Below are 17,322 nucleotides of genomic sequence, written 5' to 3'. Positions count from 1 at the left end.
GAGTGCGTTTTCCCACTTGCTTTCTGTGAAGTGGAACAAACTGATGGCCACAGCCACAGGGTCACTGCCATTCTGTATGGGTCTCCAACCTGGGTCCAAAGAGGCCACGTGTCAGGGAGCAGCTGTGAGTTATTAGGACTAGAATTGGAGTCAGAAGATCTGAACTCTGGTGTTACCAGTAATTACTTATTAGTAATGACTTACGAAGCTGCCTGGGAACAGACAGTGGGAGCCAGAGTGCTGGGCAGCTCAGGACACAGGGGGCCTGTTCTGAGCCATGCCCCAGGCAGGCCCACGCGTGACTCTGGATCCTGTGGGGATCTGGCCTTGAGCTTTTGTAGAAGCAACTCATTCTTGTTCTGCTTAGTGAGCAGAGGGGATTCCGATCTGGAAAGTCAAATTTCATGTAGAATGGGGTCCCCAGGTGGCTCTCTTGGATGAATAATCAGAGTAATGAACTTCCTTTTCAGAGATTTCCAGAAGCAAGCCCCTCTCTCTTCTCCAAAGGGAAAAATAAGATACATTTATTTCCTTGATCGAAATGTGAAATTGCTCTGGAAACCGAAAAACACTGTTCGTGTGTAAGTGGCTGCTGTCGCTGGTCTCCTGATGCAGCCGTGTCTGTCTCCACAGGTCCGAAGGGCGGGGGTCCAGGAACGTCCCGTGAGTGCCTGCTGGGGGGCGGGGGGCGGTGACAGGGCAGAGGTAGGGAGACGGGTCCAGGTGAGCCGAGGAAGGGAGGACGCCAGTAAAAGCGGGAGCTGGGAAATTTCTCCCCGGCCCACAGTCTCTCCTTAAACCCCCCCTTTCACTCAGCACGACAGGCCAGAGAGACTAGGAGCAAAAGTGACAGAACAGCACACATAAAGCTGAGTGGACAACCTCCGCGGCGCGAGCGAGCCTCCTGGCGGCCCTGCAGGTGCTCGGGGCACGGCGGAGTGAAGCTCACGCTCTCTGCCCCTCCTCTGGCCCCACCGATTTGTGTCCATTTGGAGACGAGAGCCCTACCTTGTCTTTATGTTGGACACGACACTTCACGCTGCACCGCAAATGTAGTTCATCATGATCATGGCCTCGTTTCCCAGTTACCTGAAACTGAGAAGGAAAAGCATCTGAGCTGCAAGGCTTATTACCAAAAATCTTTCTAAAATGCATTAGCCCCTTTCTGCCTCGAGGGGAAGCTGTGAAGGGTGCTTATCTTATGCTGGCTCGGTGGGGACACGGTGTGAATATTAATTCTCATTTGTGGGTGCAGCGGGGTCCTTGGGGGTGGGGGAAGGGTCTGAAGACGGGGCTCAGGTCTTCCACCCTCCTCTGGAAGCTTTTAGGAAGAGACGTCTGATGTCAATGTTCCCATAGAACTTGACGCTTCCTCCTAGACGTTGAATCCGGCTTCACTGGAGCAACAGAAAATTAGGGTGTGCAGACTCAGCCCCCCGGTGTCCCCGCCCGCTTCACCCTCCGACTCAGGAAGCACATCCCTCCGGTACCCGAGTAACACCCCTCTTTCACCGCACACTGTCGCACCTGCCAAGAGCCTGAGGGGTGAAGTCACACAGCAGGTCCCCAGACACTGTCGGGCTCCTCTGTTCGGCCTCTGCCCACGCAGGTGCCCTCTGTCTCTCCTGGAGCACAGGCCCCCGAGATGCCCACTCTGGTTTCCCGGGACAAAGACAATGCTTTCAAATGGGTGAGCGCCCAGCCTCCTGCCCCGACCCCAACCCTTTGAGAAGAGGTCGGGAAGCAGCTCTCAGGCCTCCAGGCCCAAACCAGACACTGAGTGCTTCAGTCCAAGGTCGGGGAGAGGGCCGTGGGGACTCGGGGAACGGTGCTGGGGGACCCGGGCCCGACTGTTGAAGACACAGCCAGGAGCACAGGAGAGGGGCTTGTAGGTGCAGCTGTCGGTTACCACTTGGGAGTGTCTGCGATTAGAACCAATTTCATCATTTTGCTTGATTTTCTGTGGATATTTAAATGCAGTACCAAGGGGGACCTTGGAATTACCTGGAGTCATGTGGTATTTCCTGAAACCCTTGCCATCCCTGCAGGCTCCCCACCCGGCACATCTTCCGTGAGGTCCTCCTGGTTTTCCTAGGGGCATGATCTCAGTCCCTCCTCCTTGCACCTCCCCCTCAACACTCATCTGTCCTGTCTGGCATTACGTCCAGCTCCGCTTTTCATTTCTCCCTGTGGTAAGGTCCCTGGAGGATGAGGCTGTTTCTCACCTGCGTGTCCCAGGGCAGTACTTTCCCTAACAAGGGTCAGTCTTCGCCTTAACTGATCCTGTCTGAGGACTTGTTGCATCTGGGACAACACACCTGATTAACGTGCCTTTGCAAAAACAAATTTCCCTTTTCCCAGACTTCTCTGCAGAGACCACGGATCCCCTCATTGTCATTGTTATCATGGTAATTGTTGACTTAACTATCCTGCACCCACCTGTGGAAAAGCTCTTCATCGGTCCCAGGGGTGTCCCGACTGCTTCCTCCCGCCTCGCTCCTCTGCCACCAATGGACGTCACGTAACCCACTCACGCCTCCTCTTCTGATTGTCATCTATAAAGCAAGGTGCAAAACTGCTGTTTTCCGGAACATCTTCTCAACCTGTTGACGTTTTGCTTCCCGGCAATTGCCGCCAGTATGGCTCAAATAAACCCATCAGCCGGCGAGTGACAGAGCAGGCACCAAGCACCAACGTAAGGAACGTTCAAACCCGTAGAGAATTTCTGTGGGTTTATTTGAGCCAAATTGATGACAATTACTGATGTTGTTCTTGTTTGGGAATATCTGCCGCCCCTCCTGGGGAAACAGTCACACACTCACCTGCCCCTGGCCTTCAAGCTGGGACACATGACTTGCTTTGGCCAAAAAAATCTACAGAATGAGGATGTCACTTCTCAGCGGAAGCTATCAAGGATGCCTCTGTTTTCTCCTCTCCACTGAACACGGCAGCGTTGGCACAGAGGTCCTTCCCGGTCAGGGCCCAGGGACCACAGCCACCTGTGACGTAAGGGGACACGTGGACAAGGGAGAATGCGTCTTTGTTCTTTTCAGTGCATTTGGAATTGGGGGGCTGGGGCATAACCCAGCTCGCCCTGGCAGACACACATCTTGTTTCTTGTTGACTCACTTGTGAAACGTGTGTCGCAGGATGCTCACCCCACAGGACCCCAGTTACTTGTTCAGCAGCTCTTCAGCTGACACTCGTTCAGTGCAAGACACGCCCGAAGCCGGGAGGTCGTGCAGGAACGAACCATGGCCCGCCTTTTGCCATTGGTGACTTCCCAGGATAGCAACAGGAAGCCAGCAAATGGAATAAAGGTGTGTAAATATGAGGTAAACGTTAGGATTTGTGATAAACTGCTCAGGACTGAGATGAAGGGCCTCGGGGAACTGAAGCAAGGAGCTCAGACGCTGTCGGGAAGGCCCCTGGGTCTGAGGGTCAGCTGTGAGCCGGGAGGCTGTTCCTGGATTAAAGTGACTCGGGTGCAGGGGCCACTAGCCAGGGGCGTGAGCACTTCTGCGTGCCTGGGGAAGGGTTGGAAACCAGTGTGGAAAAGGCACTTGGACGTCAGATTTTGGTGGCCTTGGCTAAGGTATTTGAACTTTATTTCGTAGACAGTTCATAGCACAAACTGGAGGCAGCAGGCGACGAGTCTGTTAGAAAACGTAGAGAAAGCAGAGCTGTGGAGAAGTCCGCGAGCACCGCGCCGCTGTGCTGCAGGCCCGGGCCGCGGATCCTTTTCCTGTAAACGCGGACAGTAGGTGTTTCAGCCTCGTGAGCCATGTGGCCTGCGTTGCAACTGTTCAGCTCTGCCCGCGCGAGCACGGAGAGCGGGAGGGCGAGTGAGCGGGCGTGGCCCCCCAGCTGCCGCAGCTCCGCTCTGAGTCCCACGTCCAGGCCCACGGGAGGCAGAGGTCACTGGTGGAGGCGTGAAGACGTGTGCTCCAGGGGACAGGCGGGTGGCCACACGGGGCAGCCAGGTGCGGAGAAGAGCAAAGTGGACTGTCGGGAACAGAGCGCCGGGCAGGCAGAGTCGCTTTGAGAGGGAAAATTACTGCAATTTGGGGCACGTTGAGTTTGATGTGCAGGCAGACGAGCCGATGCAGGGGGTGCTTCACGCCGCGGTGCGGGAGGGGGCTGGTTCAAGGGGAAAAGGCAGGACATTCATGACTCACTGCGAGCTGTCGACGCTCCTGCCGAAACCATCTGGGGGGCAGGCAGCTCATGGAGGGACAACCCCGGCTCCTGCCACTGTCAGCCACTGTCATGCCCTTTGAAATGGGGGCAGGTGTCCCCATAGGTTGGTCAGGGCGAGTCGTGTGCTGTATGCACACAAGCCTCTGTTACAGTTCCCATGACAGTCTCCCAGCCGTGTCCCCGAGGCCCTCCCTGGTGACCCAGGTCAGAGCAGGCAGAGCCAGACAGGGGCTCCCAGGTCTGGGTGTTTCGTTCAACTTGACCTTCTTAGAAACTGCTACAGTGACTTCCTCATGCCTAAGTCAAATGTCTAATTATAAACTTAAAAACACGCAGCTTTGAAAGTGAGGTTCATTGTCAGAGAAATTCGTCCTGGCAGGACGGCCACGTGAATTGACGAGACTTCTACAGTCGTCCACTCCTCCTTACCTGAGACTCACTTTAGTGACATTGTGCGGGTCGAAGAGTGAAGACTAAAGTCGTGATGTTCAAAGCCGACCTGGGCAGGTGCATTCACGCTGAGGTAGAGGCCGGCTCCACGTCCAGGTTCCCCGGAGGAGGGAGGGACCCACACAGGCTCCCTCCTGTGGGAGCCAGCCCCGAGACGAGGGACGTGCATGCTTGGCCCGGACACGCTGCATGAGAGGTGACGCTGCCCGGGAGAGGGTGCCAGTCTTGCTGTTGTTTCCTAGGTGTGACTCCATGGAGCAGCTTCCTTAACTCCTGGCGGCTCAGGTCCATTGTCTGAAAGATGGGACAACGACACCCATCCTTTGAGGGAGTCCAGAGGAAGCATCTTAATACCTGAGCTGTTCTTATGAGTCGCTAAGAGCAACAGGGCCGTGGATAGCCTTTGTGGGTCTGGCGTTTTACATGTGAGCGGCGCCTCTGTGTGTGTCACCACATTTGACCCCCACTACGTCTTGGCCAGCATTCTTTTTTACCACACTCATCTTTTACATGGACTATTGCAGTAGCCTCCAAACTGCATTTCTCTCGTCCCGTCTCTTCCTTACCGTGCCTCCCAAGTTCTTCACCTTGGCTGGCCCCCAGCAACCTTAGGGTAAAATGTGGACTTCAGTGTGACAGGCAGCAGCCTCTGGGTCGCAGCGCCCTCCCCCACATGCACAGCCACACTCAGTGTCTCCACGGGCTCCAAACAGGCACTTTGATCCTTTACTGTCCTGCAGCTGGGATGCTCAGAGTGGAGCCCCGACTGTTGGAGCTGGCCTCCTGTCCACTGTGTAGTAGGCTTGTAACCTCAGGTAACTTCCTTAAACCCTGTATGTCTCATCTGTAAAATGGGGATCATTTAGGACCTTCTTTCAGGATGAGTTGTGAGGAACAAGCGAGTCATTAATACAAAGTGCTTAAGCCAGTGGCTTGTGTGATTAGTGCCAGGGACGTGGACGGTTCCTGTTGGGCCCCTCTTGTAATGCTCTTCTCTTCTGTGTACACCTGTGAAGTCTCCCTCCATTGTTAACAGTCTCCTTTGTGAAGACACAGCTCCCAGTTTCCAAGGCTGTGCTATTCCTTGTCCTCTGTACACCCCTCGAATTTCGTATAAACAAGTTTATGGTTACAGCACTCGACTTACTGTTTTCCAGTTATTTCAAGGTCTTCTCCATGTGAGCGTGAGCTCCTGAAAGGCACAGGCCATTTCCGATTCATGTTTAGGTCACCAGAGCGTAGTATCTATTACCTATTTGCAAAATAAACACCCATTTTGTCACATAGAAAGTCATGGGCCAGCGGCTGATTCTGCTTCCCGGTCCGCCTGCTTCCACGCTCCCCTCAGCCATCCTCCCGCTGCAGCCAGATGGCCAGCTCGTGCCCGCACCTGCTCCGGTCTCCTCCCTGGATTTCCATCCCACCGATGAGGTCGAGCCCCCGGACCATGGCCTTCAGGTCGCTGCAGGACGGCCGCTGCCTTGGCGTGTCTGTGTGGTCTCCCTGTGCTGTGCTCCAGCCGCGCCCACCCCCCTTCTGCCCGACAGATACAGAGAGAAAGAGCACGTTCGCTCGACTCAGCTTCGATCTGGAACAGTATTCCCTGGCCCCTCCCACTGCTCCGCACTCCACCACTTCCTCCCCTCCTGCCCTTTGCCATCCAGTTACCCTCTGTCCCATCACTTGTCGATTTTCTTGAGGGCATGGGTCCAAGCCTGGAATTCTTTCTTTGCTCTCTGACCAGTTCCAGGGGGGGTGGGTTCTGCCTGCATGTTCCCCACACTAATGGCACCTGCCACAGAGCTGGAGCTCAGAAGACATGTCTGAAATGAAGGAATAAATAAAAATGAGACCTTTGGAGAACCAAGCCCTCCCATGTCGCCGGAATCATCCAGGAATGACACATCATAGATAATAGCGCCTAATGCCTTGTTATGTCAGAGAGGGTGGGAATGATCGCGGTGTCACGCTGGACGAACCCTGGCCCCCTCACACGCAGTCGGGTCCCAGAGTGAAAACTGTGCCAACTATGGAAAGCTTTCCCAAATGTTCTTGAAAGTATTAAAATGCCTAAGAAAGCAAGAAATCATAATTAAAGAAGTAAATAAATGTGAAATGCTTCGACGGATTAGTTAGAAGGACCTGGTACTCGTGAACCTGGCAGTGAATCCGGCTGTGGCTTCGGCTCCCAAGGAGAAAGAGTGAGTCCCCTGTGAATGAAATGCACTAAATTAATGTTGTGTTTTGTGTCCTACCGTGTTTAATCTCACAATCAAAAAAACCTGCCGAGCACTTTACAGTTTGGAAAAGCCTCTGCTGATACAGTGTATCTGACTTGTTGAGACAGCCAAGCGACAGGCGGCATGGCAGGAAATCCGTGCGACCTCCTGGCAGAAACCGGCTGTCCGTCAGAAGCTGTGACCTTGGGGATGCACCTCCCATCTGTTTCCTTTCTGCTAAAATGAAGATGTTCCTCTAGATCACCTTAAATCCCGTCGGGCCCGTCTGCTGGAGCTGTTTTCATCTAACGCAGGACAAATCAGGCTTCTCTTTGATCTCAGTCCAAGATATCACGTTCTTGCTGGGTCTTCACGCACGTGCCTCAGGTCTAACGGTTTGAACGACCACTCTCTCGGCGGCCTCCTTTCTCTCCCTTTCAACGTATTTCATCCTCACACAGGGTGTGTTTTTTATTTTAGAGAGAGAGGGAGAAAGGAGAGAGAAACATGGATCAGCCACCTCCGCATGGGCCCTGCCCAGGGACTGAATCCACGATCTAGGCATCTGCAGCCTTCAGGTGCAAGGCCTGCGCTCCACCCAGCCGCGCCCCGGCCGGGCCCCTCTCTCCCTTTTCGTTGTCTCTCCTCTCTGATGCCACTTCTGACGGCTCGTCTCCCAGCTCTCCCCTTGGCTTGCTGGCCTGTCATCTGCCTGGCGCTGCCGTCCTCTGGAATGCCACCGGAGGAACCCGTGTGTTTTCGGCTGCCCCTCAAGGAAAAGCTGCCCTTAACTAATCTAGTAAATGTTAGTTCGTCTTCACAGGAGACTTTTCCTATCATTTAAGCGCATCTTCTGGAGATTATGCCCCCACCCTCTGATATATCTCGGCCACCTCCTTGCTCTGCTCGCTGTGGCCGGGTGAGCCGGGGTCCCTGTGGGGTGTTCGGGTCTTGGATGTGGTGGGGACGAGTCCTAGTGCTCTGCCTTCTGTGTTCTTGGGCCCCTTCAGGTGCACAGGCACCCATCCATCCTGCGCGATGTCTGCTTCTTACACATGACGTGTAGCTCACGTGTCCTATGCGGGCCTGTCTACGTTCAGGAGAGAGCTGCTGGGCTCCGACACAGAAACTAGCGTCCGCTCTGCTGCACGGAGCTGCCCCTGGACTCACCGTGGGCTGGGAGCGACACTGTTGAAACACCTGCTCGATTCTTTGAAGTAATCAGTTCATCCTATTGTGTACAAAAGGCACCACCTTGCAGGTGCTTCTTGAATACCTCATGCTCATTCTGAAGATGGCGATACGCAAGGCAAACTACATACTTCCCTCCCCCCTTCTCTCAATATTTTGAAATCTGGTTTGTAGACTTAGAATTCATAAGACACGTAAGGAAGGGACCCTATATTTGCTCATGTCCTCCCTCCTCTGGTCCCTGTTGCTGTGTTGCAGCTTTTTGCAGGAGGCAGAGAGGTCGTCACTGCTGGGCTGAATTCTGTTCTGAGAAAAAGTTCTAGAAAAGTATCCCACAGTCGAGCGGAGCACAGATGCGGCTGGTCTGTTCTTCTGGGCCAGCGCTCCAGCGGCCCCTCCCAGCCCTGTGTCACCGTGACCACCGTAAGGCCACTTCTGCAGACCCCAGCCTGGAAACAGGGAGGGTGAGAGGGGGACCCGCTATTTCTAATCCAAATAAAAGGAAGGAAGCGTGGCGAGGGTCGACCCCAGCTAAGCCCGGGAGCTCCTGCTGGGACCGCTCCCTCCTGATGGCAACTTCCCTTGACATTGTTTTTATAGAAAATGAGTAAACCCCATGGTTTGTGGCATTTAAGCCCTTTTTCCCCCTTTTCTAGAAATCCGAAGCCTCAGACATGGGTAGAGACACGGGGGGAACTGCTCTCTATGTCTCTGCTCTGCAACATGCTTTCCTGCGGCTCACGGCGCTGTGGCCGCCCAGTCCCGCCTCCTGATCTCCACAGAGGCTGCGGAGGCCCGGAGGGGGGCACAGCGCTGCTGATTGGCTGCCCGGCGGTGGCTGGGCTTTAAATAAGACAAAACCTGCAGGCTGCGGGAAGCTGGGATCCAGACCGCATCCTCTGCACAGAAAAGGTGAGAGCGCCCCGCACAGCCACCCAGCCCCGCGAGCTCCTTCCTCCCTGCGAACTCGAGTCCGCTGCAAAGATGTGCAAAGGTCTAGCTGGGCTGCCTGCTTCCTGCTTGCGGAGGTAAGATGACCTTCAGCCCGACCCTGTTACACACGGTTGTTACCTGGTTCTGTGGGATGCGGACCCCTGTGGCCAGTGGAGCCCCAGGGCCCCAGCGCCCCAGCTTCCCTCCAAGGAGAGCTAGAAACTGTGGAGGAGGGTGTGCTCCCCGCTTCGGGCAGCCCCTGTGTTGCTGGAACGGACCCGGGTTGTGAGGACTGTTGGGAGCCTCAGTGAGACGCGAGGTGAGGGTCTGGACGACCTGGCGTGGTCTGTGGTGTCTCAGCCGGGATGGATGTTGTGTGCAGACTCACGCCCTGGGCTCTCCGACGGCAGAGGGCAGACACCCTAGGACTTGTTTAAGGGAAGAACCCCAGTGCGAGGTCTGACCCCCCCAGGCTGTATGCTTCTGTGTGGGGCGAAGCATCTGCCACAGTCTGTGCTCTTTTTGTTTTTTTATTGTTCATAGTCCATGTTCTTATGATCAAATGTGATAAACTGAGCTCCAGGCCAGATCCTCACGTCTCTGCCCCTCCCTCCAGTTCCCCGAGGGTCCCGTGTGGGTTGTGGTTGCGAAGGATTGGTCATCGCAGGCTGGCTAAGAGCTCTGTGGAAGGTCTCGCCTTAAATACCTTGTTTTGTCATGTACTGTGTCTTGATTTTTAAAAAATACCAGCAACCATAAAGATAGGCAGTTACTCTTGTGTCTTTGGCTTTTTAAAAAAGATGTAAATAAGTGCTTTCAGAGAATGCTCCTGTACCAGCTAGCTGAAGTAAAATAAAAACCTGTGCGTATTACATGCGCTCATCTCATCTCACTGTGGAAAGCAGGAAGCCAGTCTGTAGGCGAAGCACCCTCTTCGCATTTCCCTGCAAGTAGAAATCACCGTAAATTTTGAGTTGGAAATCTCCCAGGAAGCACAGTGATCTGTGCGTTCCCAGATGCTCGCCTTTCAGGCGCTTGGTCACTCGGTCACTCGGGAGTCGGAGGCTGTTCACGTTCTTCCTGGTGCTTTGACATGAAGCAGGAGGGTCTGGCAGAAAGTGAGATAAGTGCCTCTGAACCCAGTGGACCAAGGGCTCCAAGCTGCAGTTAACTCTCATGGAAAATTAATCATGCAAAACCCAGAGGTGGGAGGAAGTTAGGCTCTGCTGATTACTGTGGGAGGCAGACGAAAGACTGCACTGCAGCTCTGCCCAAGGAGCCAGCCTGGGGGTAAACCCCATGGTGCAGGGCGGGCTGCTGGTCTCCATCCTCCCGGGAACCACAGACCACCGAGTCCAGCACCTTCATCCCGGCTTCCGTGCCTGAGACTCAGGGTCACACGGGGTTTGCAGTGTGTTGTAAGGATGGGCCTCCTGCCACCTCTGTGTGAGATGACTGCGTGTACCTGCCAGAGCTCAGCGGGCTGCTCTGACTAACACAGTCCACTTACCAGCACCTTTGACTCAGTCACCGCAGCCCTCGTGGTGACATCTGCCATTAAGGAGGAGCTGGCGCCCCCGCTAGGTGGGGAGGCAGAGGAGGGAACAGTCTTGTAAGGAAGAGGAAGCACTGTTTTAAGGGCAGCCCCAGACATCATGAAATTCAAGCTTTCTGGGGAAACACAGCCAACAGCACAGCCTTCCCAAAACAATGTCTTTTTATGCCCGTGGCTTTGTTTTTGCCCTCTGAGTAGGAACATCTAGCCATTTACTTCTTCCCAAATGATATTTCCCTTATGAAGCTATTTCTGGGCTTTTATAATAAAGGAAATGCAGCAAAGGGATAACTATCAGAGTGAGGAGGCTGAGCTGAAAGGACCTTGTTTCCAAGTTCCCATCCAGCGACTCCTCGGAGCTGGAGTGATGGCTGGCTCTCTGGGTTGTTTTGAAGCCTCCAGTGTGTCCTTTCAGGTGTAAATGTCCCTGCACTGCAGCCAGTGCCTGAGGCACTGGGGCTGCAGAGCCAATGCCTCACTGTCCAGCCCCTCTGTGGTGGCCACTTACCTGGGGCAGGTCAGCGGCCCACCTCCCACCAGGCTGGAATCACAGGCCACCTTCCCCAGGTGCCTGAGCAGGGGGCCGGCCCCTAGACCAGCAGCCAGTGGTGGCAATAGCAACTATTGTCCAGGAGGTGGCGCTGCAGGAAGGTGCCCCTCCTCAGTCCCTGCAGCTTCCCAGTTCCTGCAACTGTTCCAGTATCAGCCAGTTTTCAGTACACTTCTTTGAGGTCCCACTGTGTGCTATTGGTGAAAACAAAAATGACAGGTTTGCAGGAGAGGCTGCTGGGTGGCCAGAAGGGTCAGCCTCCCAGTGGCTGGGAAAGGGCCCGGCTGTCTGTGGGCTCTGTCTGAGTCCCAGGCAGAGGCACAGGTGGGGGCGCCTTGTCTGGAGTTTGTGTGCTTCCACTTTCGCTTCCTAAGGGAACAACCTGTGGCCCTTTCCCGGTGACTGCTCTTGCAGTCAGGGTGACTTTTAAAGGGAGCCGATGACCATTATTCTGTTTTTCCTCTTTGCTGTGCAGCGCAAAAGATATGAAGCACCGGCTGGGGGTGCTCCTGCAGAAGCCGGGTTCCTGCGAGCACAGCGCCCCCCACAGCAGGAGAGACAAGCTGGCCCTTGGTCAGAGGTGAGAGGCTGGGGGGAGTTGCAGGGAAGCAGCAGGGACATAGTGGAGCAGAAGGAAGCGATGCCCCAGTTAAGCTAGATTTGAATAAGAGGGTCCGTCTTCATGGAGAAAACGCTGCATCTGAAATGTCCGCACGATGGGGGGGCGGGAGCCCTAATCAACAGCAGGCCTCATCTTATGTCAGAAAATAAAATCTCTGCATTTTATTCAGGATCTTAAATTCCTTCCCTCGTTTTGGATTGCGGTATTCAACTTGTTCTTTTTCTCTAGGGTGAGCCAAGAGGAAGTCAAAAAGTGGGCCGAATCACTGGAAAACCTGATTAATCATGAATGTAAGTCTGACCTCCCCCAGAGGTGGGGTGAAGGTGCCCTGGATCCACACATTATCTCACAGGACAGATGGCAGACAGGCTTCCAACTTGGAGAGTCAGCCTGTTTGACGTTGAGCCCGAGCTTTGAAACCGTGAGGGAAAGGGCAGAGGAAAAATTCCAAATCCTGAGATTTCTTGCAGAATCCACCTCTTTCTCTTTCCCAAACCCACTGGAGCACAGGGTGCAGCTGGGATCCAATAGATACAAACATAGATCACCTGACCCCAAGGGACCCCACTAAAGGGGGTGCAGGGATGGTTCGAACCCTGCCTTATCCCCTCTGGCTCCTGGGCCTTGCTGCCCAGCGTGGTGACAGCTGCGGTTCTTTCTCCCTGCCCCAGGCGGGCTGGCGGCGTTCAGAGCATTCCTCAAGTCGGAATACAGCGAGGAGAACATTGATTTCTGGATCAGCTGTGAGGAGTACAAGAAAATCAAGTCTCCCTCTAAACTGAGTCCCAAGGCCAAAAAGATCTACGATGAGTTCATCTCGGTCCAGGCAACCAAGGAGGTGGGTCTCCGTGGCACAGAGTCTGGGTCCTGGCACAGTTTCCTGGGGGTGGCCCGCTCTGCAGGCCACTGAATCAAAGGAAAAGCTGAGTTTCCTGACGAATCTCCCATTTGTGAGAAAGAACAGAAGATACGGCCCCATGTAGTGGCTCACCCGTCCCAGGGTGGAGCCCAAAGTCCTTTCCCACCCCTGGGGCACAGGGGGCGCCACACTCTCAGGGTCTGGTACAGAGCCTCCCGCCCGCCCCCGGGTGTGGTGCCTAAGGTGTCTAACCGAGCAGCCTCTACCCCTCAGGTCAACCTGGACTCTGGCACCAGGGCGGAGACCAGCCGGAACCTGCTGGCGCCCACGGCGACCTGCTTCGACACAGCCCAGAGGAAGATCTTCCACCTAATGGAGAAGGACCCCTACCGCCGCTTCCTCAAGTCCCACTTCTACCTCGAGCTGGCCAGCCCTTCCGGCTGGTGGCCCGAGAAGCAGAAAGGGGCCAAGCGTCCCGCAGACTGTCCTTCCCTGGCCCCCCAGTGTGCCTGACTCTCATGCTGCGGTGAGGGCCAAAGGCCAAGACTGTGCTGGAACTGAGGCCACTCACTGGTCTGTGAGCAGCAGGGGCATGTCCACCATAGCCTAGTTCCCACGTGTTACTGCCTAGATTTAGTGTCTGTGCTTCTGTGTTCATCAGGACAGGCCCTCTTTCCAGTCCAGTTCCCCCACATTTTTTAGGGTGCCATGTGGGCAAGGTTCCAAACAGCAGCCCGAGAGGCCCGGAGTGTTAGAGACTGTTGGCAGTCCTCTCCACCCAGCAGTGTGACCTCAGGTGGGTGGGCCCATGTCCTGTGACATCCACAGGCTCATGGATTCTGTTAGCTAGCACCTCCTGCCGACTCTAGGTGTCCGGGTGAGGTTGACCTATTGTGTGTACACGTGCGTGTGTGTGCGTGTGTGTGCGTGTGTGCGTGCATGCACACACATTCTTGTGACAGTGATGGAAGGGACCCAGGAGCTCATCACTAGTGCTCACACACTCACATGGACGGAACAAAGGGAATCAGCTCCCTGCCAGCTAACCTGGGGAAAGTGGCTGTCACACTCTGGGGTCTCGCTGGAGAAGCATCCGGATTTAACCGAGACAGCCTGCCCGCTGAGCAGTATTCTAGGGAGCGAATGTCACACAGAGTCTAATCCTTGCCTCCCAGGGCTGTCCTGGGCTGCGGGCACTCACACACTTATGAGTCCCTGAGCTGCGGGCCTCCCCACTTTGCCTGGGGGTTGGCACCTGGTTATCTGCGGCTGGGCGGGCTGGGGCTGGGAGGTGGCCGTGGGTAGTGGGACTGTGGGGAAACACAGGCTCCATGTGCTGGGAGGCTCGGCTGCGGAAGGCACAGGACTCCGAGTTTGCTCTCCACTCCCTTTCCCGACCAAGGTGCTCCTCTCATCTTGTGTTTTCCTGAGAATGCAGCCCTCACCTGAGGCTGCTTAGTTCATGGTGACATTGTTTGTGTTCCATTGGCTCTAGGCTATATGCCTCCACTCTGAGCCAGCCCCCAGGAAAGGTGACATTTTATAAGGGAACTGTTTCCACAAGCCCCAAAGCCCTGGGTGTTGCTGTGGCCCACGCGGCGGGCCCCCGGGGCTCTGGGACGGAGTGGGAGGGAAGGGGGAAAATGGGCACTTGTTGGAACTGCTGTTAGGAACTTTCCAAAGGCACGTGAAATACTTGAAGATTTCTCATGGTGTTATTTATGATGTTGTTTTGTACGATGCTTTAATTATTGTATTGCTTTATAAATGGAGGTGCAGGATGTCTCCTGAGCGGTTCATGAGTGGCCGGGAAGTCACATGCTTCTTACTCTACCGAAACAACTGCTGTGAACACCCACGTGCCCGGTCCCTCCGCATCTGTCACCCCGTGAGCGCCATGTGCACTGAAGCCGAGAGCCTGGGCTCAAAGTGCGGCTCCCACAGCGCTGCCCACGGACCCATCGTATTAAAGATGCAGGTCTCATCGTACCCTCCTGGTCTCTGGCAGTTTCTTGCCTGTCTCTGGGTCCCCATCAGCGTCTCTTGTGTTACATACAAGCCCACAGCCTCCTCTCTAGGTGACTCCAGGGCCCAAGTGTGTGACTCTGTTATAACCGTCGGACCTCCGGGTTGTCCCGGACCCACGGACAGCTGCCTCACGGGTGTGCAGGGTTGTTCCGAATGAGAAGTAAATTATTTTATGTAATGTTTTCCAGTGTGCTTTTCAGTTGAGTACTGCTATTACTTCATCAGCATTGACGTAGAGAGCGCCTGTCCCGGCCCACGGGCTGGGCACCCCTCCTGTGCCTGCCCATGGTGGGCGCTGACTGGGAAACTCGAGTCTCAATTGCTGACCGACTATTTTGAACCAGGACTCGCTCTGTAATGGTGCAGCTGGCTACTTCCCTGCACTTGAATATTAAATGAAAGCATCTGAATAAACCTAAATGTACTTTGTCATATCTTATATTTATAGGGGTGGCCGAAATAGGTGCTCAGCAGTGAAGTGGCTCATATCTTGCACTTCTTATAATCTGAGCCTAAACAAAGATAACTAAGGAAACAGTCTAGAGCACTCCTTTAAAGCTCTACATGCTTTCAGACCTTAAAATTACTTAATACTTAATATAAGCGCACACACGGGTGTACTCGTGACCGGCCAGCAAGGTGCTTCCTAAGGAGGGTGAAGACGCTCTTCTTACACTCTGCACAAGCAGGTTGGGCAGCGATGGCCACACACCATGAGAAGCCACTGTGGTGGCTGCAGAAAAGGGCCCGCTGCCTCCTTTTCTCCCCGCACCAAGTCTGGGAAAGAAGCAGAAAGTGAATACTGTGTGTTCTCAGTTCCCGTCTCCGCTCTGGGACCTCTGGTCCCAGAACCAGGCTGCCTTGGCTCGGAGACCCGCTGGTTCCCTGGCAGGTGCTCAGCGGGTCTGCATGGGTGGAGTTGGCCTCAGGTCACCTGCCTGGGGGAGGGCAGGTGGGAGCAGCAGTGGTGGAGGAGGTGGAGGGGCTGTGGGTGCCCGAGGGGCGGACCCCTGACTGCTCAGCCTGCTTTCCTCCCTTTTCCAGATTCTCTTCCCTGGAAAACGGCACACAGCCCTCGCCTTCAGTCATGGGCCCCGTGTCCCTTACGCCCCGAGCCCCTACTTCCTGAATTCTTCCTTTCCCACCGTGAGCGTCCCTGTGCCAGGGTCAGGCACCCAGGGTCTGAAACTGTTTAGAGTAACAGATCCTTTGACGGATCTGATGAAAGCTCTGGACCATCTCCAGAGAAAAAGACACAAAGGAACCCAAATCGCCTACATGTTGAGAGGAAATGTTTACAGTCCTGGCTCAACACATGGAGGCTCTGGTGCCTCCCTCAGGACAAGTGTGCCCGGCTCTCAGAGGGCACACTGGCCGCTCCGTGGACATCACACCATCTCCCACCTTCAGTGCCTAGTGGAGTTCTCTTCTCCAGGCTCTGCCTTGCCCACTGAAGGGCATGAAAAATAACAGGTGCTGACACTTCTCCTGGAGGTAACCAAGGACCACATTTTGAAAACAGTGTTGCCCGCTATATGCTAGGCAGTGTCGCAAGCACTTTACAGAAACAGCACATTTAGTTCTCACACCAACCCTAAGATGTAGGTGCCAATCGCGCGCAATGCTTCCGCAAAACCTCTGCTGATGTTCACAGAGGAGGAAATGGAGGCACAGAGGAGTTAGGGGCTTGTCAAAGTCACACTGCCACCACCGAGCAAAGCTGGGGTGTGGATGGAGACGTGTGCACCCACCAGAAATCCACAGGCTGATGGACGAGGGCCCGTCTCTGCAGACCTGTGTGGTCAGGATGGAGCCCGGACGCCTTTGCCAGCTTTCGCATCTCCTGGGGCAGCCTTGGAGATTCGGGGTTCCAGGCTGTGCAGCCACGAAGGACCTCTGGGCCCTCCTGGGTACTGAGGTCCGGGACCACCACACCTCTCAGGCTCCGTGAAACAGGTAAAATGACTGGAGAGAGAACTGGGTTTCCAAGGAAACCAGAACACAGCACCTGACATTTTCCTCATGCTCATTAATTGCCACGTCTACACTGGGAGCTTTATGTTATTTTATTTAACTCTTAGGGCAAAATTCTGAACTGGATGCTCTTAGTACCTGTCCATGACGGGCAGGGGAAGGTGACCTAGGAAAGCTCGGAAGTGGACCCAAGATCAAAGGAAAGAAGCGGCCAAGCTGGGGTCAAACCAGAGAGGCGGCTCCCAAGCCCACACGCGTGTTGCTGGCCTCACCAAGGGGAGTGAGTGGGCAAGAAGGGAGCGGACCACGCGGCAAGGAAACAGGGAGAGATCGAGGGGAGAAAATAGACAGAAAGCGCGGAGAGAGGGGCCGGGGGGGGGGGGGGGAGGGCGAGGGGAGGGGAGGGGAAAAGACAGACCACTGAAAGACAGAGGGGAAGGAAATGAGGATGCTGTCCTGCGGAAGGAGGAAAGCGAGGCTCTGGGAGTGGCTGGTGCCCTCCCTGGGCACCCTGCTGTCTGGTTCTCTCTGTCTCACCTGAGTTGGGGCAGGTACGGTCCCTGGTCCTTGGGGGCCGGTGAAAAGGGAGCCTGGCAGCAGGGGCTACAATCGGGGTCAGGCTCCTCTCTAAGAATCACTTTTACGTTTTTTCTTTCTAAGTTTGCCAGACCCTGAACCATTCTCCAGAGCAAGTCTTTTTTTGAAGTTATTTTTAATGCCTGAAGAAGAAAACTGTGGTGG

The 17,322-nt window shown here is 54.9% G+C and overlaps 1 protein-coding gene across 1 annotated transcript; it reads left to right on the top strand.

Moving 5' to 3' along the window:
* Window positions 1–9,010: 9,010 nt before the first annotated feature.
* RGS4 (regulator of G protein signaling 4) lies at window positions 9,011–15,021 on the top strand. The gene is made up of 5 exons (XM_016210477.2): window positions 9,011–9,088; window positions 11,574–11,678; window positions 11,949–12,010; window positions 12,392–12,558; window positions 12,853–15,021. Exons 1-5 carry the CDS (start codon window positions 9,045–9,047, stop codon window positions 13,090–13,092), a joined length of 618 nt encoding a protein of 205 aa, XP_016065963.2. The 5' UTR covers window positions 9,011–9,044; the 3' UTR covers window positions 13,093–15,021.
* Window positions 15,022–17,322: the final 2,301 nt, after the last annotated feature.

The sequence above is a fragment of the Miniopterus natalensis genome, chromosome 19 (assembly GCF_054644295.1).
Source record: "Miniopterus natalensis isolate mMinNat1 chromosome 19, mMinNat1.hap1, whole genome shotgun sequence".
Lineage (NCBI taxonomy): Eukaryota > Metazoa > Chordata > Mammalia > Chiroptera > Miniopteridae > Miniopterus > Miniopterus natalensis.
The sequence above is the reverse complement of the archived record's forward strand: the minus strand, read 5'-3'. Positions and strand labels throughout refer to the sequence as shown.